Source organism: Dendrobium catenatum, unplaced genomic scaffold (assembly GCF_001605985.2).
Source record: "Dendrobium catenatum unplaced genomic scaffold, ASM160598v2 fragScaff_scaffold_1656, whole genome shotgun sequence".
Classification (NCBI taxonomy): Eukaryota; Viridiplantae; Streptophyta; class Magnoliopsida; order Asparagales; family Orchidaceae; genus Dendrobium; species Dendrobium catenatum.
In genome coordinates, this window is record NW_021320118.1 from 1,097,318 (window position 1) to 1,122,597 (window position 25,280).

The 25,280-nt window shown below is 35.8% G+C and overlaps 1 protein-coding gene across 2 annotated transcripts; it reads right to left on the reverse strand.

The window, feature by feature from the left end:
• Positions 1-8,390: 8,390 nt before the first annotated feature.
• On the reverse strand, positions 8,391-21,756 carry LOC110106803 (U3 small nucleolar ribonucleoprotein protein IMP3). Of its 2 annotated transcripts, XM_020836818.2 has the most exons (5): positions 21,592-21,756; positions 11,484-11,646; positions 11,198-11,305; positions 10,394-10,468; positions 8,391-8,873 (listed from the first exon to the last, which is right to left on the reverse strand). In XM_020836818.2, exons 2-5 carry the CDS (start codon positions 11,615-11,617, stop codon positions 8,639-8,641), a joined length of 552 nt encoding a protein of 183 aa, XP_020692477.1. In that variant the 5' UTR covers positions 11,618-11,646; positions 21,592-21,756; the 3' UTR covers positions 8,391-8,638. The 2 variants fall into 2 exon arrangements, with proteins under 2 accessions (XP_020692477.1, XP_028557076.1); XM_028701243.1 differs by lacking the exon at positions 21,592-21,756 and having other exon boundaries at positions 11,484-11,658.
• Between the last annotated feature and the right edge of the window lie 3,524 nt (positions 21,757-25,280).

The following is a 25,280-nucleotide window of genomic DNA, read 5'->3' on the forward strand; positions in this document are numbered from 1 at the left end:
TGATAGGAGGGGGATTGGAAGTTGGGCGGGCCCGGCGGTCTCTAATATAGTATGTGATGTGTACAACATCTCGGTGCTTTTCGGGCAATATTTTAAGCAGGATTTGATGTTACGTCTTTGAGATGTTTTTGTTTAGGTTATCTTCAAGTGAAACTTATCTTAAGAGGTTTTAATTGCAAGGAAATAGTTTTAAATATGACTGAAAATTTAGAGTTCGGTAATGTTAAAAAATAATTAAATATAGGGGTTTCTATACATGTTAGTAAACATATGTTATAAGATATTAAATTTTAATTATTTTAAATTGATATAATTAATATTAAATATATAAATATAATTTTGAGTATAAAATAAAATGCAGGCAAGGGCTACATTTCCCTTCAACATGTTGATTGGCTTCTTATCAACTAGTATTTTAATGAAAAGAGCAAAATTTTTTAAATAAAATAAGCTATATTATGAATATTTTTCTATAATTTTTAAATTTTAAAAAAATTGATACGATTTTTATACTGAAAATTAAATAATTTATATAAGTATATTTTTATTATATTATTAATTTATTATAAAATATATATATATATATATATATATCCACTATCATAATTCTATTTCTCTGCTTTTTACTTTTCTTTTTTCCTAAGCCAAAGCCAGAGCATAGAATTAGGGAATTAAGAGAGAAAAGAGACGCTTGTGTTTAGAGGCCGTAGAATAATTTTCATCCATTGATCTTATTTAGAAATTTGCTCATCTCACTATAAGAAATTATCCAATTTTTTGTTTCAATAATTTAGTATTTTAGATATTTTTATGATCAAATTTTTATTTACATTATTGAAAAATGTGAATAATTTTATATTGATTAAACTTTCACAGTATAACTTTTATATGTTACAGAGATTGACTTTTTATATGTTATAGAAATTGAAATTATAAATGTTTTAAGTATTTATTTGAGATTTTTTACCATATGATTTTGAAAAATATGTATTTCTACCTATTTAGAAATTCATTTTGATATTTAAAAATAGTATTTTAGTTCAATTAAAACTTCTAAATATTGTTATATATGATCCTTGATAATTTGATTAATTTCTTAACATGTGAAAATTTACTCAATAGGATTTTCGGTTGCCTACCATTAGGATATTTTTGCATTTTTTCAATTAAATTAAATTATACTTTATTTATTAATGCATTGAAAATAAATATGGGTATGTGATTTATCTTCTCGCTATTTCTATTATGTCATTGTGATAAGAACATATGTGGTGGAAAAATAAGTAAAGACTAGTTATTTATTGTCGTTAGAGTTATAAGAAGATGATTACTGTGCTGATAGAAAAAGATTGATGACTATGTTTACTAAAGCAACAGTTTACTGATATTAATATACTGGAAAAGTGCTGCTTATACCAAAACTTTTTACTTATTTAGTATGACTACTGAATGCATGTTATTGAGGGATTATTTTTATTACTTTACAAATTTATTGTTACTGCAATAATTTACTGTTACAATATTATTTTACTGTTCATATCACTGATTTTATTATTACCGATACGAATAGTGATATTATTTTATATGATTTTATTGTATTGATCTGATTTTGATAGCTCTTTACTGATCCTTTAGTTTTGTTGCTTTATATGATTGATTTACCAATGATAATATAGATATAATGACTATTTTATTGATTTGATGCACGTAGTAATTTACTAATTTTTTTCCAATATATTATTTTAATGGCTTTAATTCTCTATTTTTTTATTGTTTATATATTCTATTGCTACTGCATGTGAGCCTTACTATTTCTACATTGATTCATAGTCATGTGATTACTATTGCTATGATTTGACTACTAATATGCATAGTTCTAATTTGTCTCATTTTGAGTTCGGTTATAGGATTCAGTTACTTATTGAGCTCATTATACGTGCTTTAATGATTTCAGATGAGGACAATGAAGCAGCAGTGTAAGATTGTCCACAATCCTTCAGGTTTAAGTTCTTATTATTTTAACTTTTCTTTTATACTTGTTGCATCCTGGAATATTCGCGGCGGTAGAGAAATATATAGTTTAACGTCTTAGCATTGTACGAAGATCCAGCACACAATCAGATAAGTGAGAGGGTGTAGGGTTCATAAGAGACAGCAGAGTTTTTATGTGGAAAACCCCTAAAAAGGGGGAAAAACCACGGGGCCTAGCCTAGTTGAAAATCATTCAAGTAGAATTTGAGTCAGTTAAAAAGGGCTGAATCGCCTCCAAGGGCGATTAGATTACAACTAGTAACTGTTCGATAAGAGTCTGGAGTTAGACCCGGCGTCACCTAGAAGTTCGAGTGTTAGTTGGTAGTCTGGCCTTGAACAGAACTTCGGACCTTGAGCAGAACATTGGGCCTTCGGTAGAACGTCGGGCCTTGAGCAGAATATCGGACCTTGAGCAGAGCGTCGGGCCTTGAGCAGAGTGTCGGGCCTTGAGCATAGCGTCGGGCCTTGAGCAGAGCGTCGGGCCTTCAGCAGAATGTCGGGCCTTGAGCAGAGCGTCGGGCCTTCAGCAGATCATCGGGCCAGAATGTCGGGTCAGAACGTCGGGCCTTGAAGAGAATGTCGAGCCTTGAGCAAAATGTTGGGCCTTGAGCAGAGCGTCGGGCCTTTAGCATAATGTCGGGCCTTGAGCAGAGCGTCGGGCCTTTAGCATAATGTCGGGCCTTGAGCAGAGCGTCGGACCTTCAGCAGAGTGTCGAGTCTTGAGAAGAATGTCGGGCCTTTAGCAGAGCGTCGCGACTTCAGCAGAACGTCGGGCGTTGAGCAGAATGTCGGGCCTTGAGTAGAGCGTCGGGCTTTAGCAGAACGTCAGGCCAGAATGTCAGGCTAGAACGTCGGGCCTTGAGGAGAATGTCGGGCCTTGAGCAGAGCGTCGGTCCTTCGGCAGAACATCGGGCCAGAATGTCGGGCCAGGACGTCGGGCCTTGAGGTGGCGGTGCGGCGAAACTCTGGCGGTGGTCCAATGAGGCTCCGGCGGTGGTCCGGCGAAGTTCTGACGGTGGTCCAGCGAGGGTGAGGATCTCAGGTGGTGGTCTGGCGAGGCTCCGGCGGTAGTCCGGCGAGGTTTCGGCGATGGTTGAGGAGGAGCTTCTTCCTTCTCTTCCTTCTCTTCCCCTCTTTTCTTCTTGCTTCGACCCACCTTTGTGAGGATGGATTCTCTATTTCTGGAGAATTTTTACGCTTCCCATTTATTTGTTCAAATTGTTTCTTGTGAGCATTAATGTCTTCGTCGGCAGAGATTTGGGCCTCTACTCGATGGATTAGATCAGTATATGAATGGACCGTCTCTCGCATGAGTGCCGAGTAGAAGGGGCCCGGGCGAAGCCCTCCAAGAAATACACCTCTAAGTAACTCAGGATCTACCCCTGGAATTTGTTGGGCTTCCGTGGAAAATCTTTGAAAGTTCTCTTGCATTTGCTGGGATTTTTATAAAATATCATCTTGATATTGAAAATATTGGAGGGATCTTCTTAATCATAATTAGAGTCAAGGTTGCCCCCAGTCCGGATCTGAATCCCAAGAAATTGATATAGCAATAGCTGATGTTAGGAAGTTCACATGAACGATATTTTGAGGTTGGAGCAAAAATTTGCCCTCCAGTCGGGAACCAGGTTCCCACAGACGGCGCCAAACTGTTGCGGGCTTAAATATATGCGGCGATAGAGTTTTAACTATACGTCTTAGCTTTGCACGGATATCCAGCACACACACACAAAGAAAATAAGACTTTTTACGTGGAAAATCCTTAAAAGGGGAAAAACCACGAGGCCTAGCCTAGTTTAAAATGATTCCACTAGAATTTGAGTCGATTATAAAGGACTGACACGCCTCCAAGGGCGACCATATTACAATTAACAACTATTCAATAGAAGTCTGGTGTTAGACCCAGTGTCACTTGATAGTACCCTGGCGTCACCTGGAAGTTTGAGTATTAGTTGGTAGTCTGGCCTTAAGCAGAACGTCAGGCCTTGAGCAGAACGTTGGGCTTGAACGTCGGGCCTTGAGCAGAACGTTGGGCCTTCAGCAGAATGTCGGGCCTTCAGCAGAACGTTGGGCCTTCAGCAGAACGTCGGCATTAAGCAGAACGTTGGGCCTTCAGCAGAACGTCGAGCATTGAGCAGAACGTTGGGCCTTCAGCAAAATGTCGGGACTTGAGAAAAATGTTGGGCCTTCAGCAGAACGTCGGGACTTAAGCAGAATGTCGGGCCTGAACGTGGGGCCTTGAGGTGGTGGTGCAACGAAGCTCCGGCGGTGGTCCGGCAAGCTCCGGTGGTGGTCCGGCGAGGTTCCGGCGGTGGTCCGGCAAACTCCGATGGTGGTCCGGTGAGGTTACGGCTGTGATCCGGCGAGCTCCGGTGGTGGTCCAGCGAGGTTCCAGCGGTGGTCCGCCGAGCTCCTGTGGTGGTCCGGCGAGGTTCCGTCGGTGGTCGAGGAGGAGCTTCTTCCTTCTCTTCTCCTCTTCTCTTCTTCTCTTCCCTTCTTGCTTCGCTCCTCCCTTGTGAAGAATGAGGGCTCTATTTATAGATTTTATGGAGTGGCATAGCTCGTAAATAGGCGTGAGATCAAGGGCGAATAGGGGTTGGTTGAATGGACGACCGATATCGAATCCTACGATTATGCACCGTTCGTTGGACATTTGAAGGTCTTAGAGATGTTGGAGTTCGGCAATCTTAGGCTCGTTGGATTCTTCTCGTCGAGCCGTTCGATTCGAGTATAAGCTCGTTAAAATTGGAAACCGTTTGGAATCTCAAATTGCGGTTTGAACCTTCCAACAGTGCTTCGGGTCCATGATTCGGACCCATTTGGGCTCGGATCTAGTTGAATTTGGTGTCGTTGAGTTTGTATTTCTGAGACGCTCAGTTCGACTATAAGTTTGCTGAAATCGGAGTTGGGATGGTCTCCGAATTAATTTTTGAAGTTTCCAATTTAATTTTGCATCGAGATTTGCGCCCAATTAAGATAATTTTTTAACGACGTATCAATACTCATGGCAGGATAGTTATATTATAATTGTATAGATCTTGAATAGTGTAAATAATTTTTAAGAAAAAAAAAACATTTGATTATATTGATGTTTTGATCGATAATTTTATTTCTACTGGTATTTATATTGATAAAAGAAATTAAGCAACTATGATTGTGTAAATTAAAAGAAAAATAATAATAATTCTTTCAAATTAGATTTTGGGACATCACAAAATGAATGTCTATATAATATTCACACTAGGTTATTTAAAATGATGATTACAAAATTATGGGTACCAATGATGGTGGTCACTTATATTTGCCCAAGCTACGATAAAGGAAAGCATGACAATGTTAGTATAAAAGATAACATCTTTGAATCAAGGTTATAAAAATCGGACTGGCCAGTTTAAATGGTTGAACCAGGAACTCATTTAGTATTCCACTCTTCCAATCCTTTCTCCCCGCTCGACGCACGACCCAAAACCGGTAAGCCCTCATTTATTATTTTTTGTAAACGATTCACGGGAGATTGAAGGCATATTGATTTGGTGATATGATTTTTCTTATCAATAGATAATATAGTTTAATCTAATTTGAACAAGAAGACAATTATTTATGTCTCTTTGGTATTGCATACAAGGGAGAAAGAGAATTGAAGATGATATGTATTTCCCAACGCATAATAAAGGCTTGACAATAGATATTCATTCCTCCCCCAATGCAATATCGTTTGGTCATCATGTGCGGGAATCGGGAGCCACGAGTCGGCCAGACCACCTCATGCGAGAACCTGGAGCCACATGGTTTGTTGTTTGGTGTTGTTGTTGGTATTACGTTTACTCTCCATTTACTTAACTTATTTGTAAAATATTTGTTTATGTTGTATAGACTGAATTGATGTCAAATTTATGTTATGTGTTATTTATTTATATTTTTATAGACATAATTTATGCCCACCTAATACGAAACTATGCAATTAGAAGAAATGTAAATGTATTATTTTGGAAACATTTAGGAGCTTTAATATGAAAATAGAATTTAGAGTGAAGGTAATAAGTTTCAATGAAATTCATAAGAGTCGTAGGATGTTAAATGGTTGCGGTGGTGAACCTTATAATTTTATTAATTTTTATAGTATTATTATTTAATATGTCAACCAGTTCGACCCCGGTTCGACCAATTGAACATTAATCTCTCCTTCTTTCGGTTCAATGTCTGATCGGTTTTTACGACCTTGCTTTGAATAAAGTCAACAACATCAATTACTCATTAAAATAATTAACAAATAACAAGTTGTAGTTGTAGAGGTCCCTCTACATGGCTACAATAATTGGTAGCTTAAGTTCAATATCAATAATAATAATAATAAGTGGTATTGTACTATCAATCAGCCATGGAACATCAACGTCATTAAGTGATGTTGCATCTTCAACAAGTTGCGTTAAATTGAATGACTAATGAGAAGAGAATCAATTACTAATAGGATATTGAGAATGAGAGGACTTATTTTTCATGATTAAATATCAAAATTATGTGTCAAATTGATGGAATCAATAGTAATAATGTTAATTTCTTCCTCCTTTATATCTAAAAAAAATAACATCTATAAAATTTATCAAGAAAATTAATTTTTTCTCTTTAATAGGCAAAGCTTTTAAGGATAAGTGACTCAGGCTTCATTTGGGACAACTTTCTTATTGCTTACTAAAGTAATTTTTAATTTTTCTTTTTAACTGAAATTTTTTTAATTAAAATTTTGTTCTATAAACCAATAAGAAAGATACCCCAAACAAAGCTGCAAGAAATTAAAGAGTTTAAGAAGTATAATAATCAAAGACATTGAATTTCATAGTGAATAACATCCACTCGAGGCACGCGATGAAAAATTAAGATTTTTGTCTTGCAATTAATATGTGTGGTCTGCTCTAATGATTATCAGGATGATGGTGATGCCATTAGACAATAACTTTCTTTTTTCACGCACACACACATGCACACGCATGCACCAGCACACACGCACGCCCACCCACGCCCAGCCATGCCCACGCACGCACACACACAATCCAAATCCACATTCAATTAATTTAGACATTTGCATAAAATGCATGTTGATTATCAACTTTTTTTTTACAAGAATCTCAACCCTAATAGAACATTACATCCATCCCTATCTTGAAAGTAGAAACTTGATGTTGATAGACAACCATTACATGCTCCTCAAAGTCATCATATTGCTTCACATCATTCTCAAATAAAAATAACCTACCAAAGTTCTAAAATATCTACATACTTCATGATCCAATTCCCTCTCAGCAAGTTAACAAAAGCCAATATAGCTACCATCACCAAATTGACTTCTTATCAAATAATTTCTATACATATAAATCATTCTCTACTTTTCAAACTAGAGATGAGAAAAGAAAAGGCAACAAAGAAAAAATAACCCAAATGATATAATGATCCCTTACCAATGTAGCTAATTTCAAACTTTCTATCTCTTGCAATTAAATTGACCATCAAAAACTTGTCATTGACCAGCTAACATTGTTTCTTAGTTGATTATCTACATACTACCACCTCAAGCCAGAAGAATACAGACCAACAACCCATGATATCTGAGGTGTATCCAAGATTTAATTGTTTGCCAACATTTCAAAGAAACCTCTGACTTAGATATGCCAACAACTGCACACTCAAAACATGTACAGCACCATAAATTTTTTTTTTATACAATCGATAGCGGGAGTACTTAGGGCTGTGAGTGAGCTGACCCGACTCATGAGCCGAATCGAGCTCGCGAGTCGAGCTTATCGAGCCACAAGTTCGAGCACAAGCCTATACTCGAGCTCACATATTAAACAAGCTCGAGCTCGAGCTCAAGCCTAGCTCGGCTCAAAACCTCGTTGAGACACTCGATTAAATTAAAATATATTTAATAATTAATTTAAATTGGCATTATATAATATATTTTAATAATTTTAAATTAATTATATTTTGAAATATAAAAAACAAAATAATATTTTTTTTTTAATCCTATTTTAGCTCAACTGGATTTTCTTATTTCAAAAATGAGCCTGATTTAAATAGATATTTTTTGGCTCCTTTTTTTTAAAAACTAAAAACATAACGACCTTAATTTGATATGGGGATTAAAAAAAATTATTCTGTCATACTCAATTGCATAATTACCTTACAAAAATATTAGAATTATATATATTAGTATAGGTTAATATTATTTATATTTTTTAAAAATGTTTAACTTAATATCTAAGTATTTTTTTGCTTATATATGCTAAATTTTTTAAAAAAGAAATCATGAAATTTTAAAATGTTTATAATTTTATTCAAATCAGAGTTGAACAAACTCATTATAGTTTACATGAAAAGAAGAAACTAATTTAGCACAAATGCAAATATACATTTTATTTGGATGTAAAAGTAACCAAAACCAGCTGAGCCAAACATGACTAAATTGACTCTTCATACGACATATGTGAAGAAATTGATCAATTCCAACCTTATAACACCTAAAACATAGCATTTTTTGTTAAAGATGATGATGTCAAAAACAGCTCAATGCTTTACCTCTCAAATAATAAAAATGGGAAGCGAGAACACAGATTTATGCATTAAGAGCATCATAATCATCCAATGCGTCATTGTATTCCATCACCTTCCTCTTGATCTTAGATGAATCAACCCAAGTGATGAAATCCTCCATGTTCCGCGTCACAAGATATGCTGGATCAGTTACTGTATCAGGGCCAATTCGAATGTGCCCCTGCTCAATGTACGTCACTGCCTCCTTGAGATTTTCTGCAAACTTGTTGTACGTCAGAACAGTAGCCAACCTGCGCCTGCATCATAATTTGTCAGGAAAAAAAATGAGATTCTTATGAAGTAAATGAAACCAATTAACACCTTAAATAGATTCAGCTTTTCTGGAATGGTTATTGTTAGACAATGTAAACTATTGTCAAAAGAGCACTAAGGCTTTGTTTGAGACGGCTTTTTTATTGTTTCTAAAAGCAGCGGTAAGAAAGCTGTTCCAAATGAAGCCTATATCAACAACATCAAGCTCATACTTTGCAACTGAAGTTTAACACTGTTGATAACATCAAAAGCCAAGCATTTTTAAATGTAAAAGAAAAAAAACATAAGCATTTTGAAAAGTGAAGCCTGGGTCAAAAAACTATCGGAAGTCGACCAAAATTCCAGTTGATATTTCCACCCTGAAGCCAATAGGCTAATGAATCAAAAAAAAAGGTAGATTTAGGATCAGTAATTGGCCAAAACGGATTAGAAGCAACTGAAAAAAACATATACAGTAAAATTTTTGAACTATGTAATGCAATTTGCTGGGTTATACCATGAAAAATGGTGGCTAGTTTTGATCATATGCACTACTAGAGTGGGTGGGACAAATTTTGAAATTATGGAAATAAGATATGCAAAAAAAATTGCTTGCTGGTTCAAACTTGGCCTAGGAAAAACAATAAAATGAAGCTGGCATCAAGAACATCTTCGTGTCAGTTAGTGCCATGTAAAGGAAATCTAGTCCAACAACAGTTCATGCTAGAAGAAGAGAAGAATTCATGTCTCAGAAATCAAAAACAAGTATGACAAGAATAATTAAAAACAGTAATATATAATTATATAATCTAAAAGCCTCAAATGCCTAAACATATTAAATTAGCAAAAGTAATAAAACTTTATCTCACAGAAGATTGCAAGGATCTCCGCAACCAAAACTCAGGTAAAATACAGGAACTTGAGATCCTCAGGATAACACCTTTTTTATCGAAGTATATCTTCAAACATTCTTAAGCTAGACAAATAAAATTAAGAAAATCACATAATAGACACACGTAGCATCTGTATTTCAATTTTTTTTTTAATTACAGAATTAAAATGGAATCTGCAGACTATAACGCTGCATTTTTGGAAACGAGAAGGGGAAAGAATGAATTATCGAATAAGTATGGGCATTTAAAAAAGAAAAACAATGGAACCAACGAAGGATGACCTTTACACTGGAATTTAGGGTAAATGGCAGATCTACAAGTTGACATGAAAGGTATTAGATTCTAAACTAGAACTGTTAGCCATGTCGCATGCCAAGGTAGGCTTCTTTAATCAAGCTTGGAATGTTAAGAAGATTTCACAATACTATCCTCTAGAGAAAAACAAGTACAATCATGGAAGGCGTAAAACATTGGTAGGCATAAGTTTCTCGATCAGACATTCCACAATGCATTCCTCAGCCAAGGAAGCCTATTTATGCATATAGACCATAATAGAATTGGGCAGCAGGTCTCCAAAATCATATTTCTGATTTAAAAAAAAAACTGAATCATAATAATGATTATTTCCACACCTGCAAAATGAACTCACGGATAGTTTCTCACACTTCACCAAGCTCTTCTTTGTTGAAATCACACCCATATTGTAGCTGTAGCACATATACAAAGTCAAATTAGCACAGGTATATGCATTCTAGCTTGTAACAGATACAAAAAGTTGTCAAGTGGGAAAATGGAAGACATCTCCACTGAAAACAAACTATTAAACCAATTGATAGCCATATAAAGTTTATAAATATATTAACTTGTTTCTCAAATGCACTGAGGCCAGGAATAGAAAAATGATGCATGACTCATTCATGGTTTTCATTTAAGTTAAACTGTGTATTTTACAAAAGAAATCCAAAGTGCATTTATTAAAATGGATGGAGAAGGTAATATCATTACTGGTCAGCTTGACCCAGTGAGATTTCCCATTTGCGCCCTGGGCATGACTCCCATCCAGAATACTCTCTCTTATTAAATCATTTATCAAGAAAAGCCTTAGCAAATTAAAGAGAATAACACAAAAAAAAACCTAAGCAGAAGAACAATTATTCGGCATAAAAACAGCAAGAGAAGTAAAAGACAGCAGGCAGCAATATGGGATAATTATGGCTTCATTTGGGACAGCTTTCTTTTTTGCTTCTTAAAGCAGCTTTCAAGTAAAAAATTTTAATTTTTTAACTAAAAAACTGCTTTAAGAAGCAGTAAGGAAGCCGTCTCAAACGAATCCTGTATCACTTCAGCAATTGAAAGTGATAGTGCAAAGAATATGGAAATCCTAACAAATTTGAAAGCAAATTATAATTGCTAATAATTGCTAAGAACAAGCTTACAGCTTTTCCAGGAGGGCTTCAGTCATCTCAATACGATATGGATCTCTAGGATCAATCTGCTTCAAAAAGTGCACAAGCTTTTGTACCATGTTACATATACTTGAATACCTAGATCAATTTAAAAAGAAATGAGTTTACAAAAGAGTACTGTAAAAAAATAAATAAATAAAATGAACATTTGAGCCTTGACGTTTAAAAGCACCAAGCCTGACCCTGTAAAGTAATTTAATGAGAAAAATATTCTATGAACTCGCCCATTATAGTTATAGAGTAGAAGAGTGCTTACTTCTTATAATCATCTCTTTGAACAAGCTGGTAGCGACGAGTAACAAAAGCTTCTCGATGCCCTCTTTCTCTTTTATATTCTAAGAAATTTACCTTCTTAAGGAGTTTCTTCTCGTGAAACTTTAACTTCCTCATGATCTTTGTTTATCAAAAATCCAAAATCACTGCATTGAAGACTGTATGAGAAAAGAAACCATTCTGCTTTACAAAAAGTACAAGAAATCATTAGATTAAAAAAAAAACGAAATGGGAGAAATATAAAAAAAAATCGTTGGCCATAGCCAAGGATGCCTCAAACACTGCAAGCAGACAATTTAATTATTGTAACAATCAATGATCACATTTCAACTTAATTAGTATTTATCCCAGAAGATCATCCATTAATGATGATTTCTAATTAGTTTTTGTATGAATTTCTATGATTTAAGTCATCGTAAGAGCGATCAGACTACACATTGCAAACTAGATAACTGTAGATGAACCGATCACTTGATATTTTTAAAAAAAATATAGTGAGAACTTTTAGAAGGGAAACAAATCCACAATACCAAATAAAACTTTCAAAACCTCTAATTTTCCTGTAACAATTCCGCTACTAATTTTGCAGATGAATAAATTAGGAGAGAAATGAAGAATATTTCTTCACATCAATCAGAGCAGGTTAGTCATCTATATATACATAATTTCGATGGAATCTAACAAGAAAACATCATAACTCATGTTTCTCTGTCTAGAAATTGAATTATAAGAATAGATATTGTAAGCCATAAAGTAGATCGGCAATAACAGCCAGCTGAGAACAGCACATGTGCAGACCTAAAGCTTTTCCAACTAAATCTGCAACAATTTTGTAGCACAGACTTTCGCAATCCATGGGTTCCATTCTTCCAAATCAGACTACAGCAATCAATGGGCATGAAGATTCCATTTCCTATTGCAGACTGATCGTGACAAGGGAAATAGAAGTAGTTGCAGTGACTTGGAACTTATTTGATTTACAACAAAGTATATACAAAGTAAATCAAGCACTTACAAAACAAATTTGGTGAAGTAGACAAGATACATTGGATGTCAGATCGCAGTATATTAATGGACTAGCTGATTTGATTGGGAGAGAATTAAGAAGTTTTATAATCAAAAGGGAGTTGTATAAAAAGGTTCTTAATCAAAGGAAATTAATTAGGAGAAGTTTCCTAATTGAAGGTAGCATATTTGGGGGTTGATTTAGAGGGGATTAATTATGAAATATTTTTTAGTTGAAGAGAGCAGATTTTAGGGCTGATTTGAAGGGGATTAATTAGGAGATGTTGCCTAATTGAATAGGGCATATTTGGGGGCTGATTTGGAGGGGAAACAATTAAAGAAATAAGACAGTTTTACGAGGGAATTAGCGGGAGGGCTGTTTGGGTATTTGTTGTTTATTGTTTGCTTTAAGTAGGAAATTTTACAGGGTTATGGGTATGTCTTGATTGCTGAAATTGTAAATGTTTTTAGGGTGCTTTGGGCACTAGCGGCATCAAGAGATTTGGGAGAGCCAAATCTTCCTCTCCAATTGAAGATCCAAATGTATCTTGTCTTTTATTTCATATATAATCCAATAAAAAATGTTCTTGAGTGTTATTCTTCTTCGCTTACTTGTTACCGATTTCTGTTTTGCTGAAATTGTAAATTCAACAAAGGAATTTCACAAGCTCTAGATGCACTTCCTATCAAATTGGGTGATGGTGATGCAGGACTACTTAGATGTTATGGATATGGTTTCATTTGAGCATTGCACAACTATTGAATTAAAATAATTTCAGAACAAAATTATAAGCAATTTTCAAACGACGATTAAGACAAATGAAGCGATCAATTGCATAGGCGAAATCACATGCTCCGAATTTGAACTATCAAGATAATTGAGAAAAATAAAACAATACCGAATAGTAGTTTTCAAATTAAATCCCTAATCTAACAACGAGACGTAGGATGCATAGACGGCACGCTCAATTCCTACGAATGTCTAAGCTTAGCAAGAGCACTTGGAGGAGCCTTTATGAATACAATCAAACCCATTGAGAATTTAGACTTTAGAAGACTTTGAATGCGAGTGTAGAAGGACAAAACCTTTGCTCAAGGAGACGCGGAGATCTGACCGGCTGATTTGATTGGGAGGGAATTAATAAGTTGCCTAATCAAAAGGGAGCTGTTTAGAAAGGTTCTTAATCAAAGGGAATTAATTAGGAGATGTTCATTATTTGAAGATAGCATATTTGGGGGCTAATTTAGAGGGGATCACTTAGAAAATATTTTTTAATTGAAGGGTGCAAATTTGAAGGCTGATTTGGGGACTGATTTGGAGGGGATTAATTAGCACATGTTGCCTAATTGAATTGGACAGATTTGGAGGCTGATTTAGAGGAAAAATAATTATAAGGAAATATGGCAAATTTGGGAGAGAGTGGGGGGAGGGTTATTTGGGTATTTATTATTTATTGGTTGCTTTAAGTAGGACATTTTCCTAAGATTAGGGGTATGTCTTATTTGCTGAAATTGTAGTATTTTTAGAGTGCTTTGGGCTCTAGAGGCGTCTAGAGATTTGGAAGAGCCAATCTTCCTCTCCAATTGAAGATCTAACTGTATCTTGTCTTTTCTTTTATATATAATCCAATAAAAAGTGTTCTTGTGTGTTATGCTTTTTCGTTTACTTGTTATCGATTTCTATTTTGCTGAAATTGTAAATTCAGCCAAGCAATTTCACAAGTTCTGCATCAACTTCCTATCAAATTGGTATCAGCGTTGTTTGATCGGGGCATCCATGGCTGGAAAAAAAGTAGAAGTATTGGAAGGGGACATCGAGTAATTGAAATCACATTGTGTAGAAAAGATTTCAAATATCAAAAAGCTATTTTCAGCCATCCATGAGAAGATCGATGAGAAGTCCAACATCATGGAGGAGATGATGAGAAAGATGGCTACCAGAGACCAAGTGAGTGGAGAAAACTCTAATCTGATAAGGAGAGTGAAAGATCAAGAGAAGAAAACGTTGGGGGAAGAAGAGGAGATGCCACCTTTGGAGCAACTTTCAAGGAGAGGAAAGGGTGAAGGAGTGGGACTTTTAGCTGAGATGTACAATTTGGGAGGAGAAAAAAATGGGGAGAAGATAGAAGAATCAAACATGATTCTACCACCACTACAATAATATCGAGGGGTGTTCCAACAAGTTCAAGGGTAGAATCATTCGCGGGAACGCGAGTATGTTATCATCTTGAAGGAATGAATCCCGCTTATCAGTGTTCATCTATACCATCATCCCCAAATCCAGAACAAAGAGATTGAGAGATTAATCAAGAAGATGCTTGAGGCAAGAATCGTTCGACCCAGTGTCAGTCCATTTTTCAATCCAGTGCTATTAGTCAAGTTCTTCAATAGCAGTTTTGTTTGTTCCACCTTGAGAAAAAAATAGCACCTTGGCAGGGGAGTATTAATGGACCAACTGATTTGATTGGGAGGGAATCAAGAAGTTTTCTAATCAAGAGGAAGCTATTTAGAAAGGTTCTTAATCAAAGGGAATTAATTATGAGATATTTCATAATTGAATATAGAATATTTGAGGGCTAATTTAGTGGGGATTAATTAGGAAATATTTTCTAATTGAAGAGAGCATATTTAAGGGCTGATTAGTTAAGAAATTGTGGGAGGGTTTGGAAGGACTGATTTGGAAGATAAATAATTGAGGAAATAGGGCAGATTTGAGAGGGAATTTGTGGGAGGGTTGTTTAGGTATTTGTCGTTTATTGTTTGCTTTAAGTAGGAGATTTTCCTAATGCTAGGGGTATGTCTTTGATAGGAAATACTTGAGTTCGCAAGTAACCCTAAGGTAATACTTGAGTTCGCAAGCAACCCTAACCCAAATCGGTGATCAAACAGCGGAAATACTGCTGTCCACAGCAGCAAAATGCTGTTTACAGCAGAAAAACACAGCACAAATTCAAGGAAATCTGAGAGAAAACTCAATGCAAAACTTGTATTCCACTAGAGAATGAAATAATATAACAACGATACAATTGTTCTTCAATTTGAGAAGAAGAACAACTCTCCAAATCTCAGGCAACGCCAAGAGCCCAAAAGACAAGAACTCTAGATCTCCAATCCAATTCAAATTCAAGATCAAAACCTAATTCTATCATTACTCCCTAATTAAGGCTAAAAAGGAGGGATACAAATTTCCTAAACACCCTTCTCGATTTCATCTTTTTGAATCTGGGGGTAGCGGTAAGGTCGAACACTAATTGGTGACACCCCATCCTTCAGAAGGATTGCATACTCCTGCTCTCTGGGTGGTGGTAAGCCCTAAGGTGGCTAGAACACTTCCCTGAACTACTGTATGAGCGGTTGCACTACTAGTGGAATATCTCCCTCATCCCCCACACTAACCCTCTCCAAGCGCTGCAGCTCCACCAGATATCCACCTCCCACCTCCTGTATAGATTTGATCATAGATTTGAGAGATATCTCAACCTTGATCAGCCCAGCATCACCCTGAATCGTCCTCCTTCTTCCTCCTATCACCAGTTACATCCTCAATGTCCCCCAATTGATCTTGGTCTCCCCCAATGTTTGTAGCCACTTCATCCCTAGGATGACGTCAGTACTCCCCAATTCTAAGGGAAGGAAGTCCTCCCTCACCTGGATCCCCTGAATCTTCAGCACTACCCCTCTACAAACTCCTCTACCCATTTCCACCTTTCCCATGCCCATCATCACCCCATAGGCTCCTGTATCCACTAACTTCATCTCTAACCGCTCAACGATCTGGGTGAAAATGAAATTGTGGGTTGCCCCACTGTCAATCAACACCACCACCTCACAGTCAACTATCTCTCCTTTCATTTTCATAGTGTGACTCGGAGTGAATCCCACTACAGAGTTCAGAGAGACTTCTGTCACATCCAGGTGCAACTTCTCCTCCTCTTCAGATCTACTCCCACCTCCCTCCTCGTCTTCCTCGTCTTCACAGACAAGGTTGCACCTATGCCCCGACATGTACTTCTCATCACATCTGAAGCACAACCCCTTTGCCTCTTATCCTGCATCTCCTTCTATGTCAGCTTTTTGAATTGTCCCACATTTCCCCCTCCAATTTTCTCATTTGGCGCTTCCTTCAGACTCCCTGTCGCTGCCCCTTTTGATGGTAAGAAAGTGAAAGTCATCTTGTATGATCCCCCTGAATAGTTCCCTCGAGCTCCTCTTTATGATTTCTTTTGATCTTCCACCAACTGCGACAGCTCCATAGTCTTCCCTAAGTTCCTCTGCTCCAACACCCTGATTGTTATTCGTATCTCAGGTTTAAGCCCCTTCATGAAGTTCCCTTCTAGGGCTGACTTTGAAATATGATACAATCTGCTAGCCAAATACACAAACTTGTCCCGGTAATCTGCCACAGTCCCTTCCTGAGTCAGGGAAAAGAATTGTTCGTGTAAGTCTCCTCCCCCATCGGCTCAAAAACGCTCTAATAAGCAATCTTTGACATCTCTCCAGCTCCGGATGGGCTCCCTCCTGTCACGCCACTGATACCATGCCAAGGCTTTTCCTTCCAAACACAATCCCGCTGCTGTTAGCTTCTCTTCCTATGTTAACCCGATAACAGCAAAGTAACGCTCCACCTTGTAGATCCAGCCATGGCCGTCTTCACCCTCAAAGGCAGGCATCTTCAGCTTCCTCACCCATGAGTCTCCCACGTGTCCATTGAATCCTCCATAACCTCCCATTCCTCGAAAAGGAGGTGCTCGTCAACTGTCATGATCTTCCCTCCGATGATAAATCCCGAACCCTTCATCGTATTCACTTCTTCTCCCTTCAAAATCAGCGCCTCGGCGATGAAATTCTTACCTTCTCCTGGCGAAATCAGTCCCCCCTCCGGTCATTTCTCAAACTCATCTCCTCTCCAAAGAGTGGCTCTAGAGGTGGCATGTCGTCCTCTCCCTCAATGATCTCCACTTCCGGATTTCTCCTACCCCTAAACGGGTTCGGTTTTCCTCCTACGCCATGGCCTCCGGTGGTCTCTCTTGCTTCCGACGTCGTAGGATTGGTCTTCAACTCCAGCAGTTTCTTCAACATCTTTTCCATCACTGTGAATTTTCCTTCTATTCTTTCAATATTGGAGGTGATTTGGTTTTGAAAATAAAAAAAAAAATCCTTCAAATCTGATTTTAGTTAACCGATCTCGCCTTCCGGTACTTCTACATTCTTTCCAGCCATCTATCTTCCCAAGAATCACAAAGATCTTCTTCCGATAAAAAAAATTTCCGTTGAAATTTCAGGATTTCAACCGCCGACGGTCCCAAATCGATGCTCTGATACCAATTTGATAGGAAATACTTGAGTTCGCAAGTAACCCTAAGGTAATACTTGAGTTCGCAAGCAACCCCAACCCAAATCGGTGATCAAACAGCGGAAATACTGCTGTCCACAGCAGCAAAATGCTGTTTACAGCAGAAAAACACAGCACAAATCCAGGGAAATATGAGAGAAAACTCAATGCAAGACTTGTATTCCACTAGAGAATGAAATAAAATAACAACGATATAATTGTTCTTCAATTTGAGAGGAAGATCAAGTCTCCAAATCTCCGGCAACGTCAAGAGCCCAAAAGACAAGAACTCTAGATCTCCAATCCAATTCAAATTCAAGATCAAAACCTATTTCTATCATTACTCTCTAATTAGAGCTAAAGGAGGGATACAAATTCCCTAAAAACCCTTCTAATTCAAAATTTCTCTCCAAACAATGTGTTTAACTCATGCATGGGCCCACCAAAGCTTCCGCCCCCCCTCTTCCTGGTTCCGCTTGGCTTCTGGGCCGCCGGGTGTAGAACCAGACCGGTCCTGGTTGGACCGGTCCAGCCGGCCCCTCCTGGGCTGGCGTAACCATCTTGTTTGTCTTTTCTTTCATATATAATCCAATAAAATGTATTCTTGAATGTTCTTCTTCTTCGTTTACTTGTTACCGATTTCTATTTTACTGAAATTGTAAATTCAGCCAAGATATTTCACAAATTCTGCATCACTTCCTATCATATATCACATGTGAAATCACACAATCTCAATCTCATGTGAGATCCCTTACCTAACTAACCAACGAAATGTTAATTTTAAATTTCTTCTTGGCTCAGGAGGCCTTTTTTTGACCTTTAAAGCTAAAGAGAGCACAAAGCATGATAATAAAACCATCAACATTGAAGGGACTTATTTGATCAGGAAAAAAATTGATGTATCTAACCCTAGAAATCATGCATGGTTTGCATCCCACCAAAGATGCAAATATGGGTGGCATCCAATCCAAGCGTGCATGTTTGGGCTGCAACCTAAGTAAATATGGGAAGTTATAAACACAATCATTTTGTTCTACAAGGGGTCCAATATTCAACAAATGAGCTCGCATAAACGAGCACAAACGAGATCCTGTGTAAGCATGCGATGCAAACCACCACCCTCGCATGCACTAATGAAAGTTGTGCCAATTAAAAAGGACAGGTTAATACACAAGAAGAAGAATGGAAAGAGATAACTAAGGAATCATTAAGTAATAATTTGAACCTTTAACTTTAAGTTCCCTATGATGAATAAAATTGTAAAAACAAGCACGAATAAAGAAAAATGTCATTCCTTGGTAATAAAACAATCTAAAGCGACATTTTTACTTTTTTTTGGGTGTGTGTATTGGGGGGGAAGAGGAAATGCAAAATTTCAGTTCATCTAACTTGTTCAACTTTTTTTGTGTCAACACTTAGGGGGGGGGGGAGAGGAAATGCAAAATTTTAGTTCATCTAACTTGTTCAACTTTTTTTGTGTCAACACTTTTATTTTCTTGAAAGACTAGATTTATAAAAATGCAAAATAAATTGAAGCTTGCAAGACCTAATCAAGTCATAAGAGTGTTGAAAAGACAATATATTTACTAAAGGGCCTTTGCTCAAGCAGTATACTCAGATTTAAAACAAAAAAAGTCTCAGATATCAATCTCAACAGACGTAGCTATAATGAATTTCTCCATATCCAATATAGATTTAATATATGTATTTGGTCTTATGCCCACAATATATATGCATTGGCTTGTGCCCACCTAATTAAAGTATGGTATAGATTTCTAACCTTTCAAAAAGAGAGAGCATATTTAATCCAATTCCTAACAAGAATATACTTATTTGAAGGTTAATAGGTCAGCTAAAATCTTAGAATTAAGAATACTACAACAACAACAACATCAAACCTTAAACCCACAACGTGGGGTCGGCTATATGAGTCCTCTAGAATTTTGGTTCGGTTTATCTTTTTTGTATGGATTGGATTTATAAAAACGCAAAATAAATTGAAGCTTGCAATACCTAATCGAGCCGAGTGTTGAGAAGACAAAGTATGTTTTCTAGAGAGCCTTTACTTAAGTGGTATACTTAAATTTAAAACTAAAAGCCTCGGGCATCAATCTCAGCAGACGTAGCACTAATGAATTTCTCTATATCCAATGTAGAATTAATATATGTATTTGGTCTTATGCCCACAATGGAGAAAAAGGATTCATGTAGCCGACCTAGTGGGACAAAGGCTTGTTGATGTCGTTGTTGGTCTTATGCCAACAATATATATCCATTGGCTTTGCCCACCTAATTAAATTTTGGTATAGGTTTCTAACCACTTAAAAAATGATAGCATATTTACTCCAATTCCTAATAAGAATATACTTATTTGAAAGTTATTAGGTTAGTTAAAATCTTAGAATTATGAATATAACAACAATATCAAGCCTTAATCGCACTATTTAGAGTCGGCTACATGAATCATTTTTTTCTATTGTGTCCTTTTAAGAGTCAATATCACATTTAAATCTAATAAAATCTATTATTTATAATACTTTCTAACCAAGTCTTTTTAGATCTACCTCAACTTTCTTAACATAAGTCAAATCTAATACATCTACTCTCCCAATCGGGTCATCGGATGGCCGACGTTTTATGTGACCCAAACCATCTAAGATGACTCTCTTAAGTTTGAGGGGTACTTTTCTATCACACAACAGGCCCAATGCATTTCTCCATTTCAACCATCATTCCTTGTGCTTGCTCATTACTCTTGAAGCTATGTTGTTGCACCTAATTCCCTAATCATCAATGCAATAATAGCAAGATTTTTTGTCTCTTGCTAAAAGTTTGATGGTATATCCGAGAATGTTTTTGGGTTACTTAGCTTTGTTATATTTTGCATGATTATTAGAGAATGGTTTTTTTAGAGGCAGTAATGATTATTGAAAACCTTTATGCCTACCTGTGTTTGTAATTTTTAGTGATATGCAATAAGAAGAAATTTGATTATGTCTGGAAGATCTTTATGTGCATGCCTTATTGATGCATGTTGTAATCTTTATTGTGCATGCCTAAAGTACCTAAATTTCTTTTCACTATTTTATATTCAACATGTAATACTCTCACAATTCTCCCTATATAACCAAATCCTACTTGTAACCAAACAGCAAAAATATAACCAAACTTCTCAAACATCTTTTTCCCCTTCACTTGCATTGTTATAATAGATACTTTAAGCACCAGTGATACCAAATTCTGATAAGACTGCATTCGGAATAAGGGCATTTTTGGTTGTTTTGTAAACCGAAAACATACTTCACAATATGATGAAAATTCCTAGCTCTCAAGCTTTGCTTGGTTGTAGTTAAAAATCAACAATAATTTATAAGAACCTGATAAATATAAGAATTTCAGTTCCACACAAAATGTTCTAAAATAAACTTACAATCAAACACATTAAAATTATCTTAACAAAATAGTAGTTTGAAATTTATAATGTTGCTACTTCCAACCTAAAATGATGAATTGAACTTATAATTAGGAACTTTCAATCAACAAATTAACCACAACGGAATATGCAAGATTTGAGCAGGATTTATGCCAAATCCTGCCAAACGGGATTTGATCGCCCCGTAAATCTCACGGCGGAATAAACCCTCCGTTTCCCTCTTTTTTCCGTAAATCCCGGATTTACTAAATCCTCTAGCTCGGCGGATTTACGGAATTTTGGTCGAAGAAGCGATCGAAAGGGAGAAAGACAGAAAGTTACCTTCAGCCAGCGAGCTCCCGTTGCTTCCGATCAAAATGTGGTAACTTCCGATCCGACAAGAAGGGAAAGTCGTCGAAGGAGAGAAGTCGAACAGCAACGAAGGAGCCGAAGCAATGACTCGTGCAATCTGCAGCAACGAAGCCGAACAGCAACGACGAAAAGAGAAGATGTAAGGCAAACCCTACACGCCGCTAAGTTATTATTGATTAACTTAAGTAATATAATTACACAACTCTCCTTGACTTATTGGTTGAGTTCCAACTAAGAGGTTCAGGATTCGAGTTTATGTATTTGCGTTGTGTGTGTGAGTTTGCCTTAAATGGCCTAAATGTCCAAAAAAAAAAAAGTAATATAATTAAAAATATTAATAATTAACTTATTAATTATATACTTATTAATATAATTAGATATCCAATACTTATTAGATTAACATATAGCAAGTAATTTAATAAATAATATTATAATTAGTAAAAATCCACCAATCAAATGTCGCCGACGGACAGATTCCGACAATTCAAGGCCATTTCGGTCCTACTCAATTCATTTGCAATCAAAATTTCCTCAGCCCTTGACCCTTCAGCAAACTTGTGCTAGAAGATTCAAGGGCCAAGAATATCCACAAACAGCCTATGAGAAAGCTTTCTATTAAGGTATTTATCAAACTCCTCATTGGCATCTAACTATTTAAATAACTTTTATACGCTACATATTAAGCTATATAAAAACCACCCTACTCTTGATCTATTCTTGAGCGGGCTCTGTTTCAAATTTTAGCCCATTTGATTGAGTGACTAGGGTTTCTCAACCCTAATGCTTGGAAAAGAAATGATCCAAGTTGTTGATATCCCATGTTTTATAAACAAGGGCTCAGATAATGTCACTCTATCTATCATTAGAACTGTGGGAGAGGCTTCGTCATCTCCATCGTCTGTTTGATGTCATCCAAACCATTGATCTAAACGACATGGCTCCAACAGCTCAAACGCGATCTAATTTGGTTATATCATCCTCACCATTGTTCTCGATGTTCTCGAGTTGATGATAGTAGTAGTTTATACAAACTTCTTTAAAAATAATCATTATATTAGTTAAATTGAATAATTAGTTGTATAATTATCATTAATAATTTACAAATCATATAACATAATTTACATATTAATAATTAATTAGATTAATTAAATAATTAGTAGTATTTTTAGTAGTATAATTAAATAATCTAATTTAATTTAATTGAATAATTAGTAGTATAATTATCATTAAATTAGTTTAATTTATATTTGTAATTTATTGGTTATTATACCTATTAGTAGGATAATTGTAATTAGATTAGTTTAATCTTTAATTAATTAATTAAATCATTATTATAAGTATCATTGAAATCATTTATATTTTCAAAAAAATAATTAACTAATCAATATTAGTTTGGCATGTGCTCTTTATTGATTTTTCAATTATATTATATGAATTTAAGTTGTATTTTTATGTTGTATGCAATTATCTTAAATTTATAATTATCTTCTTCACATTTAAATCCTTAAATGTCATAAATTCTAAAATATATTACCAACTAATTTTTTTAGGATTTAAGAGGATTTAATATTTATCATACCAAATAATTTTTCAGGATTTATTACCCTCGAGATTTACCAAATCCAATTAAAGTTATATCCCACTTGTTGCAAAACAGACCCTAAGAGTGAACAAACGGTTCATTAGAAATTTTTCCATATGCAGATAAGAAAAAAATAGAAGCAAAAAATAGAGCAAGTGGAGTAGTAGGGACTAGGGAGGTGCCAAAACATCAAAATAATCCCTAGATAAAAGTTGCCTTCAATACGAGAACAAGTACTGAAGGCAGCGATTACGATTCTGCGAAGATAAAACATGCGGCCTGCGAGAATGGCGACCTCTTCAAACCAGCTTAAGGCCGAAGGCTGCATCTGCAAAAATTCGAAGATGGAGGCAGGGAGAAGGCCGCGAAGACAAGGGCTGTAACTACGAAGAAGAAGGTTGTGAGAGGGCTGCGAAAACGAAGGTGGTAATGTCGAATGCAATTGGGAAGAGGAGTTCTCAAACGCGGTTGCGAACTAAGAAGTGAGAGTAATTCGGATGGTGGGATGGGCAAGCATGCTCAAGTGATAAAATTAGAGCAAAAATGATTTTTTTTTTTTTTGGATAAAGTACTTTCTCTAATATATTAATTTTTAGGACAAAAATGATTAATAATATTCACAACACACCAATGCACGACATCACTAATAAAGTCAATGCACAATGATGACATTAACTCTAATTCCCAATTTCAACCCCAATATTATATTAAACTTTTTGGTCTTTAGCCTCCTCTTATCAAAGAAAAATGACTATATATACCATAATTAATCTCTTAAAAAAAACTCCAATGTCTCGAGACTCCTCAAACTTTTTATGTATGGAATATGATTGTGTTGATCAATCATTTTGTTATGTTGTCTCGGAGAGCATAGCGTCGCAGCGGTATAGATACAATGTTGAAGTGGTGCAATAATAAGGCTTGAGCATTGCAAAACGCAATAAACTGGCTTTGCGAGACAGACTGGACAGTTTTCTTTCTCGTTTTTCTGAAGGGTTGCATCGATTGGGGTTATTTTACTTGACTTACTCTTGTATTTTATGTATGTAGACATTGAGAGCGGTGCATGTGAGAAGAGAAGTAGTTAGGAGACAGTGAGAGAGAAGAGATATCTGTACTTATTTCTCCCAATTTTCATGATGAATTTCTTGGTGTGGCTCCATTGTCCTTTCCTTATTTTGAATTTTTTTTCACGTTAAATCCCAATGTCGTTTACTTTTCTATTGCTTTTACTTTCTTGCTTGTTTCATCATTGTGTTGTTTACTCATCATCATTCCCACCAAAACTTTCACCATTTATTCCATCATGAATAATATATGTCAACTACAATCTACATCACATTATCCCATGATGAGGAATGGCATCATTTATAACCAACACTAACTAAATCATTTCATTTAAAGTAGACCTCAGGCATTTTTTATTTCCTAATTTTTCGTGTAAAACATTATGTCCCTTAAAACCATCTTTATGCTAGTAATAGATTTTCGTACAAAGCTAATATATCAAATCATTATCTACTACTATAAATGTTCTAGCTCATAACAAAATTTAAGAATGAATACACATGTTTAAGAAAAAAAAAACTCATTTATCAATCCTCGCATTTTTCACATACACATTAATAAGCATGTCTTTGTTCAAAAGATAGTCTGCAATGGTACGAAGAGCATAATGGTACTCTTTTGTCAACGTTAGTATAAGAACATTGTTGTTAATGGTGAAGCCTAAATTACCTAGAATAAAATTTAGTATTAATTTGAAGATTTATGCCTACTAAACTCAATATTCATTCATACTACATTTTTTAAAGGTTGGTGCTTATCAACTTAGGATTCATTACAAATGATTTTCTTAGATAGTGATTATCTATCTTCATTCGCACTTAATCATTCATATATTTCAACTCATTTGAACCATAAAAACATGAAAAAATCGATTTTACATGCATCCCACTACTACAATCAAATAAGAAGGGAGAGGGTGTGCGGGCTTTAAAATTTTTTCATTCAACGCTTTTAATACATATATGAATGATTTTAGGTTGTTTTTTAGAATATATACTAGATCATAAAT